The 24,489-nt window shown below is 43.8% G+C and overlaps 1 protein-coding gene across 1 annotated transcript in view; it reads right to left on the bottom strand.

Annotated features, from left to right (window-relative positions):
- The window catches only part of DMXL1 (Dmx like 1), a 1,414,533-nt gene that overhangs the window by 811,248 nt on the left and 578,796 nt on the right, over window positions 1-24,489 (bottom strand). Inside the window, exons 19-20 of the mRNA XM_069226844.1 lie at window positions 22,455-22,565; window positions 1,011-1,180 (exon numbers count right to left, since the gene is read on the bottom strand). Of these exons, the coding sequence (XP_069082945.1) occupies window positions 1,011-1,180; window positions 22,455-22,565 (281 nt within the window). The remainder of the gene's footprint in view (window positions 1-1,010; window positions 1,181-22,454; window positions 22,566-24,489) is intronic.

The following is a 24,489-nucleotide window of genomic DNA, read 5'->3' as shown; positions in this document are numbered from 1 at the left end:
TGCTAATCTCTGTCAAATGTGAAAATGGTTGGAAATGTTCGGCCACTTCACCAAGCTACAGGGTGGTAGTGGCAGAGACAAGGAATCATTACTTTGTGGGTGGAGGCTAATCCAGAACCACAGAAGGCAATTGTAAACTTCTGTCATTCTCGGTTGTTGTTCCTGATGTAGCAACTGTTACTGTCCTGTCCAAAAGGAAAATTAATGTTGCTGCCATTGACCATACCCCCTTAACTGTGCCTTCTGAAACTACTTTTATTTCAATGCAACCTGATTTCAGAGTCTCCCATTGCCTTTTCATTTGCTAAAGTTTTCTGCTTGCATTTGAGCCAAATGGAAAGAAACAGTGCCATAGAAAGAGCATGGTGGAAGTCTCAGTAGCTTCTTAGAGAAATGCAGACTGTCAGGCTATCTGTACAGTATATTTTAGAAAAATATGCAGTTTGGAAGTAGGAAGGACCGGGCATCATGAAGTATCAAAATATGTTAGCAGATTGGGCCATGCACAGTGCGCATGCAACCACTTTGCAGTCTGAGCTACAATCAAATTTTACTGTTAAAGTACATAGGAAGCAGCTGAGCCTCTTCCAACAGTTTTCTAGGCTGTGGTGCCATTTGGCCAAAGTTCTCAAAATCTTAAAGTCCACCTAGCATGGTATACCAACCAATCCATCCTTCTCTCTCTCTCACAATCTAAGAATACTTGATAAATTGCAGTTAAATAGCTGGAATGGAGAGCTTTATGACTTTGCCAATCAATATCAAGTCAGGTCTTTTTTTTTTTTTTACTACAGGACTGTTCTAATTTAAGTTCGAGATTTGCTGAGCTTGTCCTGATTTCAAACAAAACCTATGATACAGTGTTATTAAACAGGAGAGGACTGAAGAGTTTTTTCAGTCATAGAGCATACCTGCTTTTTAGTACAGTCTCTACTTTTTTAAGCTATGTGAAATATTTATGAAAAAAGAATACTGCTCAGAACGCTTTCAAAACTGTAATGTATGAATACCTTTTCTATGCATCGGCGTAAACTGTGCGTGTTTCGCACCCACCAGCCTACTCCCATAGCCCTGAGTTCGGACCAGGTCAGATTCCCTTTCTGCATTGCAGGTAGCATGTTCAGCAACTCCTCCTCTGCAACTGAATGAAACGCCCAGGCAAAATGACTCGTAGACAAACCTACAAAATTGGAAACAGACAAGAATTTCAGTTGATGGTTTTGGTTTCACAAAGAGCTTCATTAGGGTTTTGCTTAACAAAACTATGTGTGAGAACACAATGATGAAACAAAAGTTACTGCAGTTTGTGTTAAATAGGTAAATGTTACTTTACTATAAGTACTGCTCATCAACTTTGGTACCTTTTGTGGATTCACATTCCTGTTAAATAGGTAAATGTTACTTTACTATAAGTTTTGCTCATCAACTTTGGTACCTTTTGTGGATTCACATTCCTGAATATTTACATCTCATGATTTACATCTCATGATGGGAACCCTTGGTAGTCCATGTTAGTGGCATCAATACTCCCAAACAAGATTGATGACAGCCATAGAGTACATGCAGTCTACCCACCTCATTAAGTGATTCAAACTCTTGCCATTGAGAGAGATTCACATAATTTCAACTTCCTATGGAGACAGAGCTGATCAGATTACTGCAGCTAGTCATACAACAAACACTAAAGCATCTCAACTGAGGCGGTAGGTGGGTTGAATGTTAGTCTTTGAATGACAACACAGGTGGAGAACTTTAGGTACAGGTAAGTAACCTATTTACTTCAACACTGGATATCATAGATGCGTAATTTTGAATAACAATTACCATAGCAGTGCAGATATAGTATGCATAAGCATAAACTGATAACGAGGTTCATTTTAAACTGGTTGTGTAATACTGTGTTTTTTACCACTGGCGTCTCTGGGCTCAGAATGTTGAGGCAGTAATGCTTCATGAAAGTGTGTGTAGATGCCCACATCATGGACTTGAAGATCACAGCAGTCAGCACTCTTGTGAAGAGCACTACCATCTCCAACTTGACTGGTGCAGTGAGCTTGATTACTGTTTCTGAGATGTCTGCCAGATTGTCTGTGACCGAAAGAGATGCATAGTAAGATCCAGACAGCTATGCATTGCTGTGACAAAGCAGAGCCTTTGATGGCACTGTCAATGGAAACAAAGAGCTCACTTGATTTCTTGAGAAACATAATTCTGTCAGCATAGAACTTTAGACAATGTCTAATGTTCAAAGAAAACAGGACTCTGTCAGACAGACTGGTGGGCTACAGAGTGGGGTGGGAAGGGGTAATCAGTAATATCTTTTGATGTAGGTAAAATACAATAGCAGCTTCACCAGCAGGTGTGGACCTGCTGTAAGAGATACTCTGGATTTCTCAAATTTTAGTTATGTAGGCTGATTGGATAAGGCTTGGATTGGTTCAACACTCCTGGCTGATGTAATGACCACTTTCCAAGGCAGTATTTAAAAAGATGCGTGTATGGGTTCAAAAGGGCTTCTCATCAGGAACAAAAGTATTGAATGAAGCTGCCATACTGTTTTCTTTTTTTTTTTACTAAAGTAAGGAAAAATCAGAAAGAGCCCTTAATTTCATGGCTATACTGATTGAGAACAGAGACTGAGTTGTCAGAGTCCGGGAACATCTTTGAATAGCACCCAAATATACACAAACAGATACATATTCCTGGTCAGATTTTGCCAGATGTACCAAGAGGGCAGAATACTGCGTGAGTACGTAAAGCATCTATGTTTTGATCCACTGTTCAAATGCAGAATCATTTCCATTTTAAAGAATACATTTTTGTTGCAGTTAACTCTCCCTGCTTTTACGGTCTTGAAATCATGTGGAATGTTTAAAGACCCAAACTGTAAGTCTCTTGCAGTCAGGTGCAGCAACTGCTGGTTGTAGAGCAGAACTTGACTGTGATCCACTGTCAAAAGATGAAGCTGAATTCTGAACTGCATTGGAAAGTCCACTGACAGATCCCAAGGATTACTGTATCAGAACGCCATTGCTCAGGTTGAAGGTACCAGAATCGCCATGCACAATTGTTGGACCAGACATCCTTGGTATGGTTTCCCCTCAACTTGTTGCCTTCGATCCTCCTGCGTTTGCTGGCTTTAGGACTCTGGGTGGTGGCACTATATGTACCCAGGGCCTGTAAATTAAATGCTACCAGTTATCCTACAGCACATATTGTGTCACCAATTAGCCTTTTAAACATGTGTCTGGCTGGCCATTGCAGCGAGTATGGGCAGTTTTAAACTGCCATTATGACCTGCCAAAATAAAACTTTCACCAGGCCTATGCCTTCCTTTCTAATACATATAATTCTCCCACAGGGAAGGCCCTAAACAGCCGAGGGGGCAGGGTTCAGTGTATTTAAAAAGTTGGACATGTATGTTTAAGTTTTACACGATCCGGTATTGAAAAACTCCTAAATTTGTTTTCACTGCTGCAAGGTCTATCTCTCCAATAGGATTTCATTGGGCTAACTTATTACATTAAATAAGTGATAACATTCAATTGGGAACAGGTAGGAATGTCAAGTTTTGTGTCCAAAGAGCTATAATTAAAAATGTCACATTTTAGGTCACAATTCTGAAAAAAACACTTTTATAAAGTGGGTATTTTCTTGTTCCAACCATTTGGTGCCTGCATCCTGTGTCACATGACAAGGTGCAGCTGGCAGTTGATCTTTCTGTACTGCTCCCAGACAGTGAGACAAAGGGGCAATAGGGGTTGATAGGATGGGCTATCTTTGACTTGACAGGCTGGATACACTGTCACCTACACCTCCAGCACATCATAAGACCTCTAATCACACTCACAAAGGGTTTGACACTAGTTTTTGTGCCCTGGGGCGAGGGCAAGAAGGCAGGAAATTCCAAGAAACCTCCAGAACTTTCTCCTACTTCAAAGCTGGTAGCAAGTATAAATATTGGACCATCAGACCCAACTCTTAGGTACACCTCTGGGCCTGTGAAAGACCCAGAATGACTGCTCTGCTGCAAGGAGGACTGCTACTCTGCTGCCTAAGCAAGAAGAACTGGACCTGCACTTTGAAGCAAGTACGAGTTGAGTGACTCCAAGGGCTTGTTGCCTGGTCTCCTAATCAGAGCCTCAGGGACAGGAAAGTCTCCAACCATCTCAACCCTATCATCTGGACTCTGTCTGCTGTGAGCTCTACCGTCCTCCCCCACCCCTCCAAGTGCTTCCACCTAAGACTTGGACTATTGGTAGTGGGCCTGAAGGAGCTCTGGTAGTCCAACTGTGGTCCTCTGGGCAGAATCAATGCAGCGTGATGCATCTCTGGCGCATGACCTCACAGCCACTGCTGCATGACGAATCCTTAATGCCAAACTTCGCATAACAAGCCCCTCACTGATGGCATCCTTGACAATGACACAGGACCTCGCATCTCAGCCCCCAACTCCTCAGAACCAATGCTGTGTGACACATCCTCATCACAGGACTTTGCATCTCAAGTGCCCCCCATTCCCAAAAGAAGCATTCTTGACAATGGATCTCAACGCTCTGCAACCAGGATTTAAGGTACTTTGTTCAGGGGGCCTAACCTGGTCCCTGCAAATGGCTTGTGGTCCATCTCAGTCGGCCTGAACTTGTGACTTTGTCCCAGTTTGGCACGACCAGGTAACCACAGTTGGTGCTTTGAGGCACTATTTTCATTGAAATCTTTAAAACTGCATATCTCTGGTTCTACTGATTGAATTTTTTTGTTCGGGTGTTGAATAATTTCTAAAATGTTACTGTACTTTTCTAAATTGCTGTGGGATAATACCTATTAGGTCCACACCCCAGCCTCACCCTTAATATACCATTAAACATGAGGCTAACGCCCCAGTGAGAGAGATTCTCACACAACTCGAGTACCAGGGAATAACTGAACCCTGTGTCTCTGCCATGAATACCTTGTTATTCCCTGTTGCAAAACCAGATAATTCATATAGAATAGTCTTAGATTACAGACATTTAAACAGTCACACCCGTACAGCACTAATTAACAACATAGTGCGCAAAAAAAAAAACCTTTGGTTATTTCCTATGTTTTTTTTCTGCCAAAATCTAGCGCCTGAAAGTCAGGATCCTAGCGCTTTTAGCTCATTAAGCTTGCAGTGTCACTTTTGTTGCATGCTTCAAAGGTATAAGAACAGCCCCAGGGTTGTTTTCAGCCCATGTAACATCAATGTTACATGATTATGACCCCAAGGCATTGTCCTATGTGGATATTTATCTTAGAGAATAACCTCAACATTCATCTTACCAGGTTAGATCAGATAGTGCTTGGATTCGCTGTACAGGGCTATAAATTCAATGTCAAGAAAACAAAAATTGCTTTTCTCAGTGTCCTATTCCTAGGATACGAGTTTTAGATGAAGGCAAGAGCCTGGCCCCGCACTTTCTAGAGAAATGCGCACAACTTCAACCACCAAATACCATTAAGAAACTACAGTCATTGCTGTTTTTTTTTTATTTTGGCAGAACATACATACCTGATTATGCACAATGCATGAAACCTCTTTATGATTTATTTCGTCCAGATTTCTCAAACAAATAATGGATACTAGAACATACATGTATCCTCAGAGAACTTCAGCAAGACATGCTAGAAGCAAAACACTTACACACATGCAACAACAAAACAAACATGGTCATCAGAATCATTGCTGGTGCCATTGGGTTTACCTATGTCACTATCAATGAGGGTGACTCGGTACCCATAGCATACAAATCTCATTTGTATTCACATGCAGAACAACGTTTTGCACCCACAAAAAAGATACTGACTGCTGTACAGATGGCTGTCTTTAAGGACAGGCCACTGCCCAAGGGAAAAGCACTACGGTAGTTACCCCGGTACTAGCCTTAGAGACTGTTACAAAAGCAAGCATTACATCCATGCTGGATTCGATGGGGAACCTCCCTGACTGACACTGATGTTGATTACATTTTTACCCAAAATTACAAACACTATGATTTCTTCAATATGAGCAGGAGTACCCCACACCTACTAACATGCTACCACTTGATCAACATCAAACTATCATTTATATGGATAGTTCAGCACAACCAGCTGTAGACACTAAACTGTATGCGGTATAATGAGAGATGGTGCATTTCACCTTCAAAATACCTACACACACAGACCTAAGGGGATTGCACTGCACAGCTGGCAGAACTTAGGGCTTCCATCTTGGCACGGGAACATACGGATCCGGAACAGCCCATACTAATTGTGTGTGATTCGTATTACTGTGTCCTGTCCTACAATGATTATCTCAATCACTGGTGTCTAAACGGGTACAAAGACTCCAAGAGGAATACCATTAAACACACAACATTGTGGGGGTGGGAGGAGTGGGGGCGGTCTTAACGACAGACTACCAGATGCTCATGCAGTACATACATTGGGCCATCAACATATAGGAGTAGACACTGCAGCAAATACTTTGGCTGTGAAGCTGCCAAATCCGAAGTAGCTACGGCTTCTGTTGCTGCAATAACTCGTTCTCATATGTGATTGGCTAATGAGACACTGGCTGCTGTGAATGCTTCGGCTGACGGCCAGCCTTTACTAAAAGCATGCCCAGCAAGATAATCCTAAAATGTAATTGCTCAAAATATTGCATTTGCAACCATTCCATGGGTGGGCAATTGTGTGATTCCCCAACCAAGAGCAGAGATTAGATCACAACAAAGCAGCACATGAGGGTGTTGGTTCTGCTCAACGTTGGTGTGGCAGACACAATTTCTCTTTTGCACAACCGCTTTTGCTGGCCAGGTCTATACAAACAGACCCAGCAATATGTCCTTTGTAGTGACATTTGCCAACAAATAAAAAGATACAACTTTAAACGCCCACTGCAAACCACTACAATGCGTGTACCTGGACCATTGTGGTCCCTTACAACCTGATGGTGAATACAAATACATCTTATTCACTGATGATTCCTGTTCTAGATTCTTGTGGGTATGGCCACAATGGTAGGTTGATGCTCCAACTGTTATTAAAGATTTGCAGGTCTTTATCGGTACATATGCGGTTGCAGCATTCTATTCAGACCAGGGCCCTGCTTTTTCCTCTAGGGCATTCAGGGTCCCTATGAGGATGATGGGTGCTGAGCTCCATTACTCCTCCCCCTACCATCCTGGGGGTAATTTGGTTGTGAAGAGGAGGAATCGAGACTTAAAGCAATCCTTACCAGCAAGAATGTTAGGCTCAGGCTGTAGTTGGCTTCATCACCAATATGGGGTCCAGAGAAAATTAAATATTCTGCCTTGATAGGTCGCACCCCTTATGAGGTGTTATTTGGGATACCTATGTATGACCCAGGTCTATAGTCCTGGTGTGTAGGCAGCAGACCCACAGTTTGACATGAATGAACAGGTCGCTGTCTTACAGGAGCTACAACAATTTCGAGATGACAATACATCTGCTTATACCGCCACCTTGGGAATAAGGGATTTGCCAGCAACATCAACAGGCTGGATTTCTAAAGTTGGGGATGTGGTCCGTGAAAAGATTGCTGTGAAGAATGTGTTCGCCCCATCTTACAGAGTACCGGTTCCAGTCCTGAAAATACACAGTACCAGAAGGGTCATCATATCCCCGCTGCCAGGTTCCAAAGGGAACAGATTAATCTCCATTGATAGCATAAAATTGCACCATTTGGCAGATCCTGCACAGTAGACCATGAAGTCCCTTGGGTAATACCCACTTCTCTCTCACTCCCAGACAGGACATACCTCTAAAAGTAGTAAATAACATTTCTGCAGGGACCAATTTGTACAACATGCTACAATTGCCTCCTTGATGCATGGGGAGGGCAGAGAATGAGCTTCTGCTGATTCCAGTTACCGCCTCACTGACAAGACACGTCCAAGATGTGGAACTATACTACTCCAATTTGACACAGACCGACGGGATCATCTACTATGAATCTCCACAACAAATGGATCCATCCACCAGCACTGCACTGACTCCTGTGTTTGCACAGACTGCTTCTGGTTATTTTATTGACATTGATGACTTTTCTTATGACTAATCTGCTTCAGCAACTGAGACTGTATCAAAGACACGTAAGCTGTACATATGGCTTAAAATGAAAATGTCACTTACCCAGTGTACATCTGTTCGTGGCATCAGTCGCAGTAGATTCGCATGTTCTGCAATAGCTCGCCATCTGGTGTTGGGCCGGAGTGTTACAAGTTGTTTTTCTTCGAAGAAGTCTTTCGAGTCACGGGACCGAGTGACTCCTCCTTTTGTCTCCATTGCGCATGGGCGTCGACTCCATCTTCGATTGTTTTTCCCCGCAGAGGGTGAGGTAGGAGTTGAATTGTAGTAATAGTGCCCATGCAATGGAGTGACGAAGTATGCACTTATTTAAGGTTGAGATGATACATATATAAATAATTGAAGGTAACTTCCAAACTGCTACAGGCTCCCGGGGAGGCGGGTGGGCACATGCGAATCTACTGCGACTGATGCCACGAACAGATGTACACTGGGTAAGTGACATTTTCAGTTCGATGGCATCTGTCGCTGTAGATACGCATGTTCTGCAATAGACTAGTAAGCAGTTATTTCCCCAAAAGCGGTGGATCAGCCTGTAGGAGTGGAAGTAGTCTGAAATAATGTCCTTAATACAGCTTGACCTACTGTGGCTTGTTGTGCGGATAACACGTCTACACAGTAGTGCTTGGTGAATGTGTGAGGCGTAGACCATGTGGCTGCCTTACATATTTCTTGCATTGGGATGTTTCCTAGAAAGGCCATGGTAGCACCTTTCTTTCTGGTTGAGTGTGCCTTTGGTGTAATGGGCAGCTGTCGTTTAGCTTTAAGGTAGCAGATTTGGATGCATTTAACTATCCATCTGGCTATACCTTGTTTTGAAATTGGGTTTCCTGCATGAGGTTTTTGAAATGCAATAAAGAGTTGTTTAGTCTTTCTGATGTTCTTTGTTCTGTCAATGTAATACATTAATGCTCTTTTGACATCTAATGTATGTAGTGCCCTTTCGGCTACGGTATCTGGCTGTGGAAAGAACACCGGAAGTTCCACTGTTTGATTTAGATGGAACGGTGAAATAACCTTTGGCAAAAATTTAGGATTGGTCCTTAGGACGACTTTATTTTTGTGTAGTTGTATAAAAGGTTCCTGTATAGTAAACGCCTGAATCTCGCTTACTCTTCTCAGGGAAGTAATGGCGATGAGAAATGCCACCTTCCAGGTTAGGAACTGTATGTCGCAGGAGTGCATGGGTTCAAATGGTGGACCCATAAGTCTAGTTAGGACAACATTTAGGTTCCATGAAGGAACAGGTAGTGTTCTTGGTGGTATAATTCTCCTAAGGCCCTCCATGAATGCTTTAATGACTGGTATCTTATATAGGGAAGTTGAATAGGTAGTCTGCAGGTATGCAGATATTGCTGCAAGGTGAATCTTAATGGAAGAGAAAGCTAGGTTAGATTTTTGTAAGTGAAGCAAGTAACCCACTACATGTTCTGGAGTTGTGTGTAATGGTTGTATTTGATTAATATGGCAGTAGCAAACAAACCTCTTCCATTTACTTGCATAGCAGTGCCTGGTGGATGGCCTTCTTGCTTGTTTTATGACTTCCATACATTCTTGGGTAAGTTGTAAGTGCCCGAATTCTAGGATTTCAGGAGCCAGATTGCTAGATTCAGCGATGCTGGATCTGGGTGTCTGATCTTTTGGTTGTGCTGTGTCAACAGATCTGGCCTGTTGGGCAATTTGATGCAGGGTACCACTGATAGGTCTAGCAGCGTTGTGTACCAGGGTTGCCTTGCCCAAGTTGGTGCTATCAATATGAGTTTGAGTTTGCTTTGACTGAGTTTGTTTACCAGGTAAGGAAGGAGAGGGAGAGGAGGAAAAGCGTAAGCAAATATCCCTGACCAGTTCATCCATAGGGCATTGCCTTGGGATTGTTTGTGTGGGTATCTGGATGCGAAGTTTTGGCATTTTGCGTTCTCCCTTGTCGCAAACAAGTCTATCTGAGGTGTTCCCCAGAGTTTGAAATAAGTGTTCAGTATTTGGGGGTGAATTTCCCATTCGTGGACCTGTTGGTGATCTCGAGAGAGATTGTCTGCGAGTTGATTTTGTATCCCTGGTATAAACTGTGCAATTAGGCGAATTTGGTTGTGAATTGCCCAATGCCAAATTTTTTGTGCTAACAGGCTTAACTGCGTGGAGTGCGTCCCTCCCTGCTTGTTTAGATAATACATTGTTGTCATGTTGTCTGTTTTGACGAGAATGTATTTGTGAACTATTATTGGTTGGAAAGCTTTTAGTGCTTGAAAAACTGCAAGAAGTTCTAGGTGATTGATATGCAGTTTTGTTTGATGTACGTTCCATTGTCCTTGTATGCTGTGTTGATCGAGGTGTGCTCCCCACCCTGTCATGGAAGCATCTGTTGTTATTACGTATTGTGGCACTGGGTCTTGGAAAGGCCGCCCCTTGTTTAAATTTATGTTGTTCCACCACAGAAGCGAGAGGTAAGTTTGGCGGTCTATTAACACCAGATCTAGAAGGTGACCCTGTGCTTGAGACCACTGTGATGCTAGGCATTGTTGTAAGGGCCTCATGTGCAGTCTTGCGTTTGGGACAATGGCTATGCATGATGACATCATGCCTAGGAGTTGTAATACCATCTTTGCTTGTATTTTTTGTGTTGGATACATGCGTTGTATGATGGTGTTGAAATTTTGAATTCTTTGTGGACTTGGAGTGGCTACTCCTTTTGATGTGTCTATTATGGCTCCCAGGTATTGTTGTACCTTGCGTGGCAGAATTTTTGATTTTGTGAAATTGACGGTGAACCCTAGTTTGAAGAGGGTTTGTATGATATGATTTGTGTGATTTGAGCACTCTATTAACGAATGGGCCTTGATTAGCCAGTCGTCTAGATATGGGAACACATGTATTTGCTGCCTTCTGATGTGTGCAGCGACTACCGCTAGACATTTGGTAAAGACTCTTGGTGCGGTTGTTAATCCGAAAGGCAGTACCTTGAATTGGTAATGTATTCCTTTGAATACAAACCTTAGGTATTTCCTGTGCGATGGGTGTATTGGTATATGGAAATAAGCATCCTTGAGGTCTAAAGTTGCCATGTAGTCGTGCAGCTTTAACAATGGCAATACTTCTTGTAGTGTGACCATGTGGAAGTGGTCTGATTTGATGAAAGTGTTGACTACTCTGAGGTCTAGGATTGGTCTCAGTGTTTTGTCCTTCTTTGGTATCAGAAAGTACAGTGAGTAAACTCCTGTGTTTATTTGTGTGTTTGGCACTAATTCGATTGCATTCTTTTGCAATAGTGCCTGCACTTCTATCTCTAGGAGATTGGAATGGTGTGTTGTTAAATTTTGTGCTTTTGGTGGTATGTTTGGAGGGAACTGTAGAAATTCTATGCAGTAACCATGTTGGATAATTGCTAGAACCCAAGTGTCTGTAGTGATTTTTTCCCATGCTGTGTAATAATGACCTATTCGTCCCCCCACTGGTGTTGTGTGGAGGGGGTGAGTGACATGTGAGTCACTGTTTAGTAGTAGGGGTTTTGGGGCTTTGGAATCTTCCTCTATTTCTAGGGAATTGCCCTCCTCTATATTGTCCCCGAAAACCTCCTCTATACTGTCCTTGGTAACTGGACGGTGTGGCTTGTGAGGTGCTGGCTTGTGTGCTTTGACCCCGAAACCCCCCTCGAAAGGGCGTTTTACGGAATGAGCTGTAATTCCCTCTGCTCTGCGGGGAGTAGAGTGCGCCCATGGCTTTGGCAGTGTCCGTATCTTTTTTGAGTTTCTCAATCGCTGTGTCCACTTCTGGACCGAACAGTTCTTTTTCATTAAAAGGCATATTGAGAACTGCTTGTTGAATCTCTGGTTTAAATCCAGACGTTCGGAGCCATGCATGCCTTCTGATAGTTACAGATGTATTAATTGTCCGTGCAGCTGTATCTGCAGCGTCCATGGAGGAGCGGATCTGGTTGTTGGAGATGGCTTGTCCCTCCTCAACCACTTGTTTTGCCCTATTTTGGAAGTCTTTGGGCAGATGTTCAATGAGATGTTGCATCTCGTCCCAGTGGGCTCTGTCATAGCGCGCAAGTAGTGCCTGGGAGTTCGCGATGCGCCACTGGTTTGCAGCTTGTGCTGCGACTCGTTTACCAGCTGCATCAAACTTGCGGCTTTCTTTATCTGGGGGTGGTGCATCTCCAGATGTGTGAGAGTTGGCCCTTTTCCTAGCTGCTCCTACAACAACAGAGTCTGGTGGCAGCTGTGTTGTGATGAAAGCCGGGTCCGTAGGAGGCGGCTTATACTTTTTTTCCACCCTTGGTGTGATTGCCCTACTTTTGACCGGGTCCTTAAATATGTCTTTTGCGTGCCGGAGCATACCAGGGAGCATAGGCAGGCTTTGGTAGGAGCTGTGGGTGGAGGAGAGTGTGTTGAACAAGAAATCATCCTCGACCTGTTCTGAGTGGAGGCTTACGTTGTGAAATTGTGCTGCTCTAGCCACCACCTGAGAGTACGCGGTGCTGTCTTCTGGTGGAGATGGTTTTGTAGGGTATGCCTCTGGGCTGTTATCTGACACTGGGGCGTCGTATAGGTCCCATGCGTCCTGGTCTTGGTCACCCTGGCTCATGGTGGTGTGAGCTGGGGAGTGTGATGGCGTTTGTGCTGGTGAAACGTTAATCACGGGCGGAGGAGAGGGTGGTGGTGTAACTCTTTTCACCACTTTTGGTTGTGGTGCTTGTTCCGTCTGGAACTCCAACCTTCTCTTTCTCCTAATGGGGGGAAGGGTGCTTATTTTTCCTGTCCCCTGCTGAATGAAGATACGCTTTTGCGTATGGTCCGCATCAGTTGCTTGTAGCTCTTCCTCAAACCTATGCTTCTGCATTTGGGAGGTTAGCGAGTGCTCTTCTGTATAAGAGCCTGAAGCTGGGTCGCTTGCAGTTTGTTTCGGCGTGGAAACTTTGTCTGCGTGTTTTTTCGGCTCCGAGGTGACTTTTTTTCTTTTCGGGGCCGAAACCTCTCGGCGTCGATCTGTTTCGGTGCCGCTGTCTCGGCGTCGAGCCGTGTCCACACCGGCATCTCGGTGTCGAGGCTTGTCTCCAGCACTTTCTCGGTCCCGAGAAGGCTGCGTGCCGGTGTCTCGACCGGAGTCGGACGATCTCGGCACCGTTTGGGCCTTTTTCGGTGCCGACGGTCGGTCACCGATTTTATGGGTTGAGCCATGGCCTGGTGGCAGTGGCGTCCCTTGGGCCTTGTAAATGTTTCTTTGTGTGGTTTTCGACGTCTTACTCACGGTTTGTGTATCGTCGAATCCTTCGGAGTCTGAGTCTTGGATCGAGAAGGTACCTTCCTCTTCCTGTTCCTCGAACTCCCGTCGGGCTGTCGGTGCGGACGCCATTTGAAGTCTTCTGGCTCGACGGTCTCGGAGTGTTTTTCGGGACCGGAACGCACGACAGGCCTCGCAGGTGTCTTCGCTGTGCTCAGGTGACAGGCACAGGTTGCAGACCAAGTGTTGGTCTGTGTAGGGGTATTTATTGTGGCATTTGGGGCAGAAACGGAAAGGGGTCCGTTCCATCGGCGTTCCTCAGCACGCGGTCGGGCCGACCAGGCCCCGACGGAGGATCGAAAAACTACCCCGAAGGGCACCGGAGCTCTTCGATCTTCGATGCGGTGTTGAATGTAAGTACGCCGATCCCGAACGCAACAATACCGACGAAAATCTTCCGAAATTAACTATTTTTTCTGTTCCGAAACTCGGAGCGACAGGAACACGTCCGAACCCGATGGCGGAAAAAAAACAATCGAAGATGGAGTCGACGCCCATGCGCAATGGAGACAAAAGGAGGAGTCACTCGGTCCCGTGACTCGAAAGACTTCTTCGAAGAAAAACAACTTGTAACACTCCGGCCCAACACCAGATGGCGAGCTATTGCAGAACATGCGTATCTACAGCGACAGATGCCATCGAACATAACGTTTTGGTTTATCCATGGTATTACTTGTGGATACGGTTGACATTGCTTGCCTTTCTGCTTTAGATTGATTTTGTCATTGCTTTTTTTCCTCCTGATAAATGGTAATTATCTTCCAGTATGCTCTGTATTTGAGCCACTGGATGAGGTTTTAACACCTTACTTATCTTTCCACAAAATTCGAAGAGACTTGTCTCTTGTGAACATTTCAGCATTTCCGATTCCAGGTGGGATTGTTTTGGATAATGTGCCCTTCGATGTATACGGTCCTACTGAGGTCATACAACTTCCATATGTGTTTAAAATATCAATGACTGATGTTATTACACCTGGTGTTATTTCCGATGACTGGGATGTTAAAACAGTTGATTCTATGCTTTCTGATGTTGAATACTACACTGTATTTGAAAGTGAATATGTATATATGAACACAGAGAATTATAGGGAAATGTTCTGTTATAACCACTGGGGACATGACTTTCTGCACCGAGCCAGTAAACCCTGATCAGTTTTCAATTACACACAATGGGAATATTGCCCAACTCCACCTGTGGGGAGCTTCAAAACATATGTAGAAAAGTTTGCATATTTTACTGGGCATGACACTAGAAAAGCTGAGTCATATTATTTCAAATTACCACCTTCCAAAATGAGGAACCACTTGCTAACCAACAGAAAACCGATTTATTCAAATTCCTTTGTTTCCTGACTTGCTGTGGAGGGCTAGGAGTACTGGAAAAACACTATCGATGTGAATAGTATATGGGGAACAAAAGATTGGCAGACACAAGGTATGGAAGCTTTGTTTAGAGCATACCTTATTCCGTTACAAATAATATTTTTAAATCAAACTGAACAGCAAACATCTTACTTGGGGTTAGCAAAAATAAAAAATGACCACGCCCAGCGTCCCCACGCCAGCTAAATTTCACAAATGGCAAACGTTTTTAGATGTCACTGAAGATCAACTCACGGCTTGGTTCAGAATGGTACCTTTAATTCCTCACTTTCAAGTCCCGGCGGGCGGTTATTGTGACCAAAAGATACAAATGGTTGCCAGACACGTTTTGGTAATTCCTCTGGGTGTTTTAAAGCAAGCCGCCCAAGACCCTCCCTATGTCTTGGGGGAGCACTCTGGTATTGTCAATACATACTGTGTTGGTAAACTGTGCTAACAATGGTTAAGTTAATTCACCTTAGCAGCTGTAAAACAACATCTTAGTCTCCTTTCTGAGGAAACAGACTTACAAGATTTCTTGTTAGGACCTAGGAAGCCAACCTCAAAACATTTCCTGTATGCCATATATAATGAGATCTGGAAGCTTTCAGAAATGGAAGCTGCTGCACGTTTAAGGCAGATACATAAGGAAAACATGCAATTGGCTTTAGCTGTTATTGACAATGGCATGAACACTTTGTCCAACCGAATTTACACCTTAAATAATATTGCATTGTCTGCAATTGACATCACTCAGAATGATGTCCTTTTTACAACATGGGCAAAGTCAGCTGCGTTCCATCAGCAGTTAGGACATTGCAGGTTCTGAAAAATAGCCACATGGCCTGGAAACACAAATAGTAGCAAATTATTTTCCGCTTTCAATTTGTCCAGGCAGCAACAGACAATGGCTAACAAAGAAGCAACATCATGCTTAATACTGAAATGCTAGAAAACATGCCTTTTTCTGTGGCAGAAATTCCCTCAGCAGTATGGTTAATACACAGTGTTATAAATCTGCCCATTTCCACCTTTCGTTTTAGAAACTGTTTAATTTTTTTTGCTGTAGGCACATATAAGCGCTTAAGAGACAGTTACATTCACAGAATTTGGGAGTTGCCTTTTGATTTCAAATGCCTGAATGGCGAAACAGAGGTCTTTCTTAGCGGAAGCGAATGTAAGACTACTCTAAGCCATTCTATGATTTGTAAGCAGGTGTCCTGGCACCACCTATGTAATGTTGAGGGTGCAAATGGCACGCCATCTGAACGATACTCCCGTCCCTTTGATTCATCCAGTAATTCAGATACTTTCGAATGGAAGTTATGTGGTTCTGAACGATGAAAGCTGCTGCTGTATGAAGCCTTGAGTTTCTTATGTCATTTCAGTTTCTCAAATGGTAATTTGTTGTAGCCATATTTTATCCTCCCTCCTTCCCACCACAGGAGATAAAAGTAGCACACTTTAGGCTCCATATTACTACTTCTAATGTGAATTTTGACAAGATGAGCAGACTAAGGGCCTGGTTACAACCTTGGCGGATGGGATACTCTGCCACAAACATGACGGATATCCCGCCCGCCGCTTTACAAGTTCCATAGGATACAATGGAACTTGTAAAACGTCGGGCGGGATATTCATCACGTTTGTGGCGGGGTATCCCATCCGCCAAGGTCGTAATCAGGCCCTAAATGTGCTATTGTTTCAAAAACAAGTAACCTTGACCAGAGAGACGTACGTTCTCCAGATAGCAACGTCATCAGCTGAGATACAGTCCCTATTAAATACCAATTTCCCCAGACACTTTGGTGAGCAGAATTTTCAACACTTCTAGCACTGCAGGGATTGTGCACCTTAAGGCTGTTGGTTCTTTATCTGTCAGCACCTTTCAGACTGTGTTTTGAGTCATACCTCAGCCATACATTGACTCTTTTTGAATGTCTTTGGCGGTTTCCCAATTATTTTGGCATTAATTGGGGGTATACTGCAGCTGCTATTTTTGCTATGCAGCGGCTGTCCTACCTCAGCAAAAAGGAGTGATGGAGCTACCACCAGCCCAGCTGTGTCATGATCGCATAATGCAGTGCTTTGGAGCCTCCTTGCTGGAAGAGCTGGAGCAGGATTGGTCGTTGACATTCAGAGTAGCCCTAACATGTGCAGCCAGTTTTCCACTGCATTTGGTGCCCCTTCTAATGTGCACCAATAGTGTTTCTTGCCATGCAGCCTGTGCCTCCTGTGGACAAGGATCTGTTAATGTTCTCAATGAGGGTTAATTCACAGAACCTGGAAAGGCCATCTGCACTGGCATTGGAAGTCCCATGTTTGGGTTCCACTACAAAGTCCATTCCTTGTAGGGTTATGGATCTCCTCAAAGGTTTAGGGTTCTCTCCTTTCATTTGCATGAGCCACCTGAGAGGTCTGTGGTCAGTTTGAACAATCAAGTAAGTGCCAAACAAGTATGGCCTCAACCTTTTCTGGGACCAAACCACAGCAAAGGCCTCCCTTTCTATGGCACTCCAACGCTGCTCCCTGGGGAGTAACCTCCTGCTAATGAAAGCAACAGGCTGGTCCAGGCAATCATCATTGGTTTGGGATAGGTCTGCTCCTATCCCATGCTCAGAGGCATCTGTCTGCACAATGAATTGCTTAGAATAATCTGGAGCTTTTAGAACTGGTGCTGAGCACATTGCTTCTTTTAGGGTGTCAAAGGCCTTTTGACAGTCTAGGGTCCAGTTTACCTTCTTGGCCATTTTCTTGGAGGTTAACTCTGTGAGGGGGGTCACATTGGACCCATATCCCTTCACAAACCTCCTGTAATACCCAGTCAAGCCAAGGAATGCCCCGACTTGAGTCTGGGTTTTTGGAGCCTCCAAGTCCAGAATTGTCTGGATCTTGGGTTGTACAGGTTGCACTTGGCCTCCACCTAAAAGGTGGCCCAAGTCAACCACTGTGCCCTGTCCTATCTGGCATTTAGATGTTTTGATAGAGACCTGCGCTTGCAGGGCCTGTAAAACCTTCCCCAGGCGGACCAGGTGATCCTGCCAGCTGGAACTAAAGACAGCAATATCATCTAGATATGCTGCACTAAAGGACTCCAAACCAGCAAGGACTTGATTCACCAACCTTTGGAAGGTGGCAGGGGCATTCTTGAAGCCAAAGGACCTAATAGTGAACTGATAATGCCCATCAGGAGTTGAGAATGGTGTTTTCTCTTTGGCTCCAGGTGCCTTCTCCTGCAGTTAAGTAAAAAGTACTTAAGAATATGGCTGCACCTAGTTTGTCAATAATTTAATCTGCTATGGGTATGGGGTGAGCATCTGTTTTGGTGACATAATTGAGCCCTCTGTAGTCCACAAAAAAACTAATTTCTCTCTTTCTATCCTTGGTATCAGGTTTGGGGACTAAGATCACTGGGCTAGCTAAGGAACTGTCAGAGTGCTCTATTACCCCTATCTCCAGCATCTTGCGGACATTGATTCTCTCTTTGACCTGGTCAGACTGTCTAAATATTTTGTTTTGACAGGTAAACTGTCTACTGTGTCCACATCATGGGTACACAGGTGTGTCTGAACAGAAAGAGAAGAGCTCACCATACTGCTGCAGGACTTGCCTACAGTCAGCCTGCTGTTGGGCAGAGAGGGTGTCTGGATAGACCACTCCATCCACTGTCCCATCTTTAAGGTCAGTTGAGAGGAGGTCAGGGAGAGGTTCACTGTCTGCCTCCTGATCCTCATCAGTAACCATCAGCATGGTTAAGCCTGCCCTTTCATTGTAGAGTTTAAGGTGGTTACCATGGATCACCTTTTTTGGGGTCCTGCTAGGGCCCAGGTCCAGCAGATAAGTGATCTAACTCTTTTCTCAAGAACTGGGCAAGGGAGCCACAGGTTCCAGAACCTAGACGTTCAGCCCTGGTTGGAATTCCACAATTGCAGCCTTTTGGTCATACCACAACAGCTTGAGTTGTTGGCTGGCCTCAAGGTTTTTGGATTCCTTTTCCATGTAGTTATTCATCCTTGAGTGGAGGCCAAGCACATAGTCCACCACATCTTGTTTAGGCTCATGGAGAGGTCTCTCCCAGCCCTCTTTAACAAGTGCCATGGGTCACCTTACAGGATGGCCAAACACATGCTCAAAGGGGGAAAGCCCTACTCCCTTCTGTGGCACCTCTCTGTAGGTGAAAAGCAAGCATGGCAGGAGGACATCCCATCTCCTTTTGAGTTTTTCAGGCAGCCCCATGATCATGTTCTTCAATGTCTTGTTAAACCTTTCAACTAGGCCATTGGTTTGTGGATGATAAGGTGTGGTGAACGTATAAGTCACCCCACACGCATTCCACATGTGTTTGAGGTAAGCTGACATGACGTTGGTACCTCTGTCAGAAACCACCTCCTTTGGGAAACCCACTCTGATAAAAATAGGGTTTTGGCTACTGCAGGGGCACTAGTCGACCTAAGGGGATTTGCTTCAGGGTATCTGGTAGCATGATCCACTACTACCAGTATGTATTTGTTCCCTGAGGCAGTGGGAGGTTCAAGTGGACCCACAATGTCCACACCAACCCTTTCAAAGGGGACCCCACCACTGGAAGTGAAATGAGAGGGCCTTTGGATGGCCACCTGTCTTGCCACTTGCTTGACTGTCGACACAGGAGCTACAAAACTCCCTTACTTTCTGGGACATATTGGGCCAATAGTAATGGTTCACTAATCTGTCCCATGTCTTGGTTTGTCCCAAATTCCCAGCTAGGAAGAATGTCATGGGCCAATGCGAGGATAATCTCTCTAAGCTCCTGAGGCACTACCACTCTCCTAGTGGCACCAGGTTTAGGATCTCTTGCCTCAGTGAAAAGGAGTCCATCCTCCCAAAAGACCCTGTGGGAGCCACCAACATCTCCCTTTTCCTTTTCAGCAGCTTGCTTTCTCAGGCCTTCCAGAGTGGTACAAGTATTTTGTCCCTGGCACAGCTGTTCCCTTGAGGGTCCCCCTGGGCCCAAGAGCTCCAACTGGTAAGGTTCCAGCTCCATGGACTCAGTTCCTTCAGGGGATAGAACATCTTCCTGGGAAGAGTGGTCCTGGTTCTTTTACTGTACAGAAGCTAGTCTCCCAGTCCTCTTACCTTTTCTCTTGGAAGGTTGGGCCATTATTCTCAGCTCCAACACTTCTTTTTCACCCCGTGCTCAGCTCTGTGCTCTTGTTTTTAAACACACTAGTTCAGCGATACCCAGCATGGCTGCATGGCTTTCGAGATCTACCTCAGCCCATGCGGAGGACTCCAAATCATTCCCTAGCAAAAATTCTACTGGGATTGCAGAAGAGACCACCACCTGTTTGAGGCCAGTAACCCCTCCCCATTCTAAATTCACCATAGCCATTGGACGGACTTTAGTTTCATTGTCAGCATTGGTAACTCAATATGTTTGTCCAGCCAAATACTGTCCTGGGTAAACCAGTTTCTCTGTCACCATGGTGACACTGGCACCTGTATCTCTCAGGGCTTCTACTTGTGTCCCATTGATTAAGAGCTGCTGACTGTATTTTTGTATGTTAGGCGGCCAGGCAGGTAGTGTGGCTACATCCACCCCACCCTCAGAGACTAAAGTAGCTTCAGTGTAGACCCTGATTTGCTCTGGGCACACTGTTGATCCCACCTGGAGACCGGTTAGTCCAGTACTAACTGGAGTAGTATCAGTGGGACAGGCCTTGTCTCCAGTTTGATGTCCATGCTGTCTACAGTTGTGACACCAGGCCTTTTGGGATCAAAGTTTTTACCCCTATACCCATTTGTGGGCTGTGAAGAGGCTCGGGCCCACCCCCCCGAGCAGGTTTTTTTGTGGCTCTTGAGAAGACTCTTTCATTTTGTCCTTGGATGTCTCACCACCCTTTCCCTGGGGAGGCTTTGTAACCCCTTTCTTTTGGTCACCCCCTGTGTAAGTCTTGGTCACCCTAGTCTTGACACAGTGGTCTGCCTTCTTTCCCAATTCTTGGCGAGAAATCGGACCTGGTCTACCAGATGTTGATGCAACTTGTCATTGAAGCAGTTACTTAACAGATGTTCTTTCATAACTCAATTATACAGCCAATCATAGCCATGCACTCCACTGCCAGTTTTCCAACCATCTAGTGGTATGACTGAGTAGTCAACAAAATCAACCCAGGACTGGCTCAAGGTTTTGTGAGCCCCATAAACCTAATTCAGTACTCCTCAGTTGAGAATAGAAAGCCCTCAATCAGGGTAGCTTTCAAGAGGTCGTAGGATTCTGCATCCTTACCAGAGCGTGTGAGGAGTCTATCCCTACACTTACCAGTAAACAGTTCCCAAATGAGAGCTCCCCATTGAGATCTGTTTAACTTTCTGGTTGCACAAGCCCTCTCAAAAGCTGCGAACCATTTGATGATATCATCACCTTCTTCATATTTTGAGACAATTCCTTTGGGGATTTTTAGGATGTCAGTATTCTCTCTGACCCTATTTATGTTGCTGCCACCATGTACGGGTGCTAAGCCCATTTCTGCTCTCTCCCTTTCTATAGCTAGGAGCTATTTCTCCAAAGCTAATCTATTTGGCCATCCTTGCTAAAAGGATGTCCTCCTCATTGAGGCTGCCCTCGATGTTCACAGAGGCACTGAGTATTATCTGTGGAGACAGGGATCTTGGAACCCTGGTCTCCCTAGTTAGGTTAGTAGGGGGAGTTCTACCTCCTGATCCCCAACTTCTTCCCCATCTGAGGAGAGGTCTTCCTCCTCAGTAGGGTGGTCCCTGGTGTACTTGACCTTGGTAGGGGTGGAACCAGTTTTAATCTTTCTTAGCTTACAGAAGGACCTTAGCTCTGCCATCCCTAGATGGAGGTAAGAAGTGAGGTTGAGTTCCATCACTATATCCTCTGAGCCATTCATTATGTCTCTAAAGTTGGGATTAATTTTTAAGAAACTAAAAACTACTACTAGTATCTAAATTCTAACTTTTACAAAACGTTTAAACTTAAAAAGAGATGCTAACAGGGTCTTACACAAGGCCCTAGCAGGACTTTTAAAAATTTAGAAACATAGTCAAAATTCAAAAATCAGTTTCCTAAAGGCAATTTTGGAATTTAGGCGTGTGATCAGGTGTTGGCTGAGTAATCCAGCAAATGCAAAGTCTTAGACCCCAACGCTGATCCACCAATGTAGGAAGCTGGCATTGTATATTCTATATCAAAATGACATATAGTGTGCACAGAGTCCAGGGGTTCCCCAAGAAGCTTGACAGAGGCAATAATAGATAATATTAATGCTCTATTTGTGGTTGTGTGGTCGAGCAGTTATGCTTATCAGAGGGTAGTGTTAAGCATTTGTTGTACACACAGAAGCAATAAGTGAAAACACACACTCAATGACTTTACTCCAGGCCAATAGGTTTTTATATAGAATTTTTTTTTGTTGTTAATTTATTTCTAGAACCACAGAATCAATTTAGCAGGTAAGTACACTAAATGAAAGATACTTTGCATAGTAATACTTAGAACTTTGAATGGAATCAACAATGCACACAGTTTTCTTCAAAATGGCAAACAGCTATTTTAAAAGTGGAGGGTAACCATGCCAACAGTGGCATTTTCCTACAAGTATTATGACAGTTTTTTAAGCCCATTTATAGCAAACCAATGATTCTTTTGAAATAAATATGTTTGAATTTAGGTTTATTTGAAAAAACAAAACTTACCTTGGTGAAGAAGTTGGGCTCGATAAGCTGGCGGAAGTGACGTTGAGAGAAATGTGTGAAGCCGTACAGCCAAAAAGAATTTTAATCCACATTCATCAATAGTTTCTCCACCTGTGGGAAAATACATTTCCAATAAGAACTGCATTTGTTGTTTTACAGACTCTGATAACATTGTGATACAAAAGACAACCATGGGTGAGGTACAGGAAAGGATCAATAATTTATCACTCTTTAAACCCTGTGATTAATGACTTAAGGATAGCTATAAAGTGAGGGAGTTACCCTCACACCACTATTTCCATAACCAGCACATGGGATGTGAAATACTGAAAAAGCAGATTTATATCCCATGGACCCACCTCACACCCTTACAATTCAACACACGGCCAACTTCATTCTCATTTGTGCTTCTGTCATTCAACTGAGAATACAAAACAATAATACTTAATAGTCTTATTTGATCAATAAATCTCTTTCAGTATTACAATCTCACTGTTATTTGCATATTTGAGTGCCTTTTCCTGAAAGAGCTTATTTTATGCTGGTTCACCAGGATCCCTCTGTATTTGCAATCATACATTCAAAAAGCGAACTCCTGCAAAGTTTCACTGCATGCTCTAAACCCCGTAAATGATTTATAACAAAGGATTTTGACAAAATAAATATCTCATGTGCCGATTATATGTTTGTTTAATCATGCCGGTTTTACTCTTCTTTAATCAATTACTACTCCACTTGGCATCTACACTATATTACCCATTTATGATTTTCAAAATTCATGGGAGGGTTTTTGTCGGTGCTGTTCGTGCCACCACTGTGGAGCAAATAATATCTACTTACTCATGCATTTCTTTTACCAAATTAACTGTACTCATAAGATGTCTCTCCTGGATATAGGCAAGAACTGGAAAAGCCCAAGAGAATGGGTGCTACAGACTCTTGCACCCATCTATCTGGATTTCCATCGAATTATTTTCTCCTAGTCACCAGACAGACAATTGTACTGGGTCAGAATGCAGGAAAATAATATGAGTTGTCAGAACGCGTGTCACTACAGTGAGAAAAATTAGCACTGGAAAACTTTTATAAATGCACATATTTGCTTGAATAGTCACCAACCTGGGGCTTGGAAGACTCAGTTAAGTTCCTAAGAAATTACACTGTAGTTCGTAAATTAAAATCCTTCCTATTTTCTACAGCTAATCTCACTTTCCAGATCCACTGTGTGATTAAAAAAAACTTCATCCCAAACAGAAATTTATTCATGCTACTATGTAACCAAAGTGTAGCTTTTGATTAACAATACAATATGATGTAAATTAAAAACAATAAAAAAGTGTTTTATAAAAGTGTAATAAAAAAGCTAAAACAGTTTTACATAATCGGCCATGTATAATGTGTAGGAGGCTGGCCTGGCTTGTAGTGGGTACCAAGGGGTACTTACACTCTGTACCAGGTCCAGTTATCCCTTATTAGTGTAGAAGAGGTGTTTCTAGCAGCTTAGGCTGATAGAAGGTAGCTATAGCAGAGCAGCATAGGCTGAACTAGGAGACATGCAAAGCTCCTACTATACCACTGGTGTCATATGCACAATATAAGAAAACACAATACACAGATATACTAAAAATAAAGGTACTTTATTTTTATGACAATATGCCAAAAGTATCTCCGTGAGTACCCTCAGTATGAGGATGCCAAATATACACAAGATATATGTACACAATACCAAAAATATGCAGTAATAGCAAAAGGAAGTAATGCAAGCAGTGTAACGTTACAATGTATTGCAATAGAAGCACATAGGTATAGGGGCAACACAAACCATATACTCCAAAAGTGGAATGCGAATAACGTATGGGCCCCAAACCTATGGGAGCTTGTAGAGGGTCGCTGGGACTGTAAGAAAACAGGGAGGGTTAGAAAAATAGCCCACCCCAAGACCCTGAAAAGTAGGTGTAAAGTGCACCTATATTCCCCAGAGAGCACAGAAGTCGTGATAGGGTAATTCTGCACGGAAGACCAACACTAGCAATGC

The sequence above is a fragment of the Pleurodeles waltl genome, chromosome 1_1 (assembly GCF_031143425.1).
Source record: "Pleurodeles waltl isolate 20211129_DDA chromosome 1_1, aPleWal1.hap1.20221129, whole genome shotgun sequence".
Taxonomy (NCBI): Eukaryota; Metazoa; Chordata; class Amphibia; order Caudata; family Salamandridae; genus Pleurodeles; species Pleurodeles waltl.
This window is presented reverse-complemented; position numbering and strand designations above follow the sequence as displayed.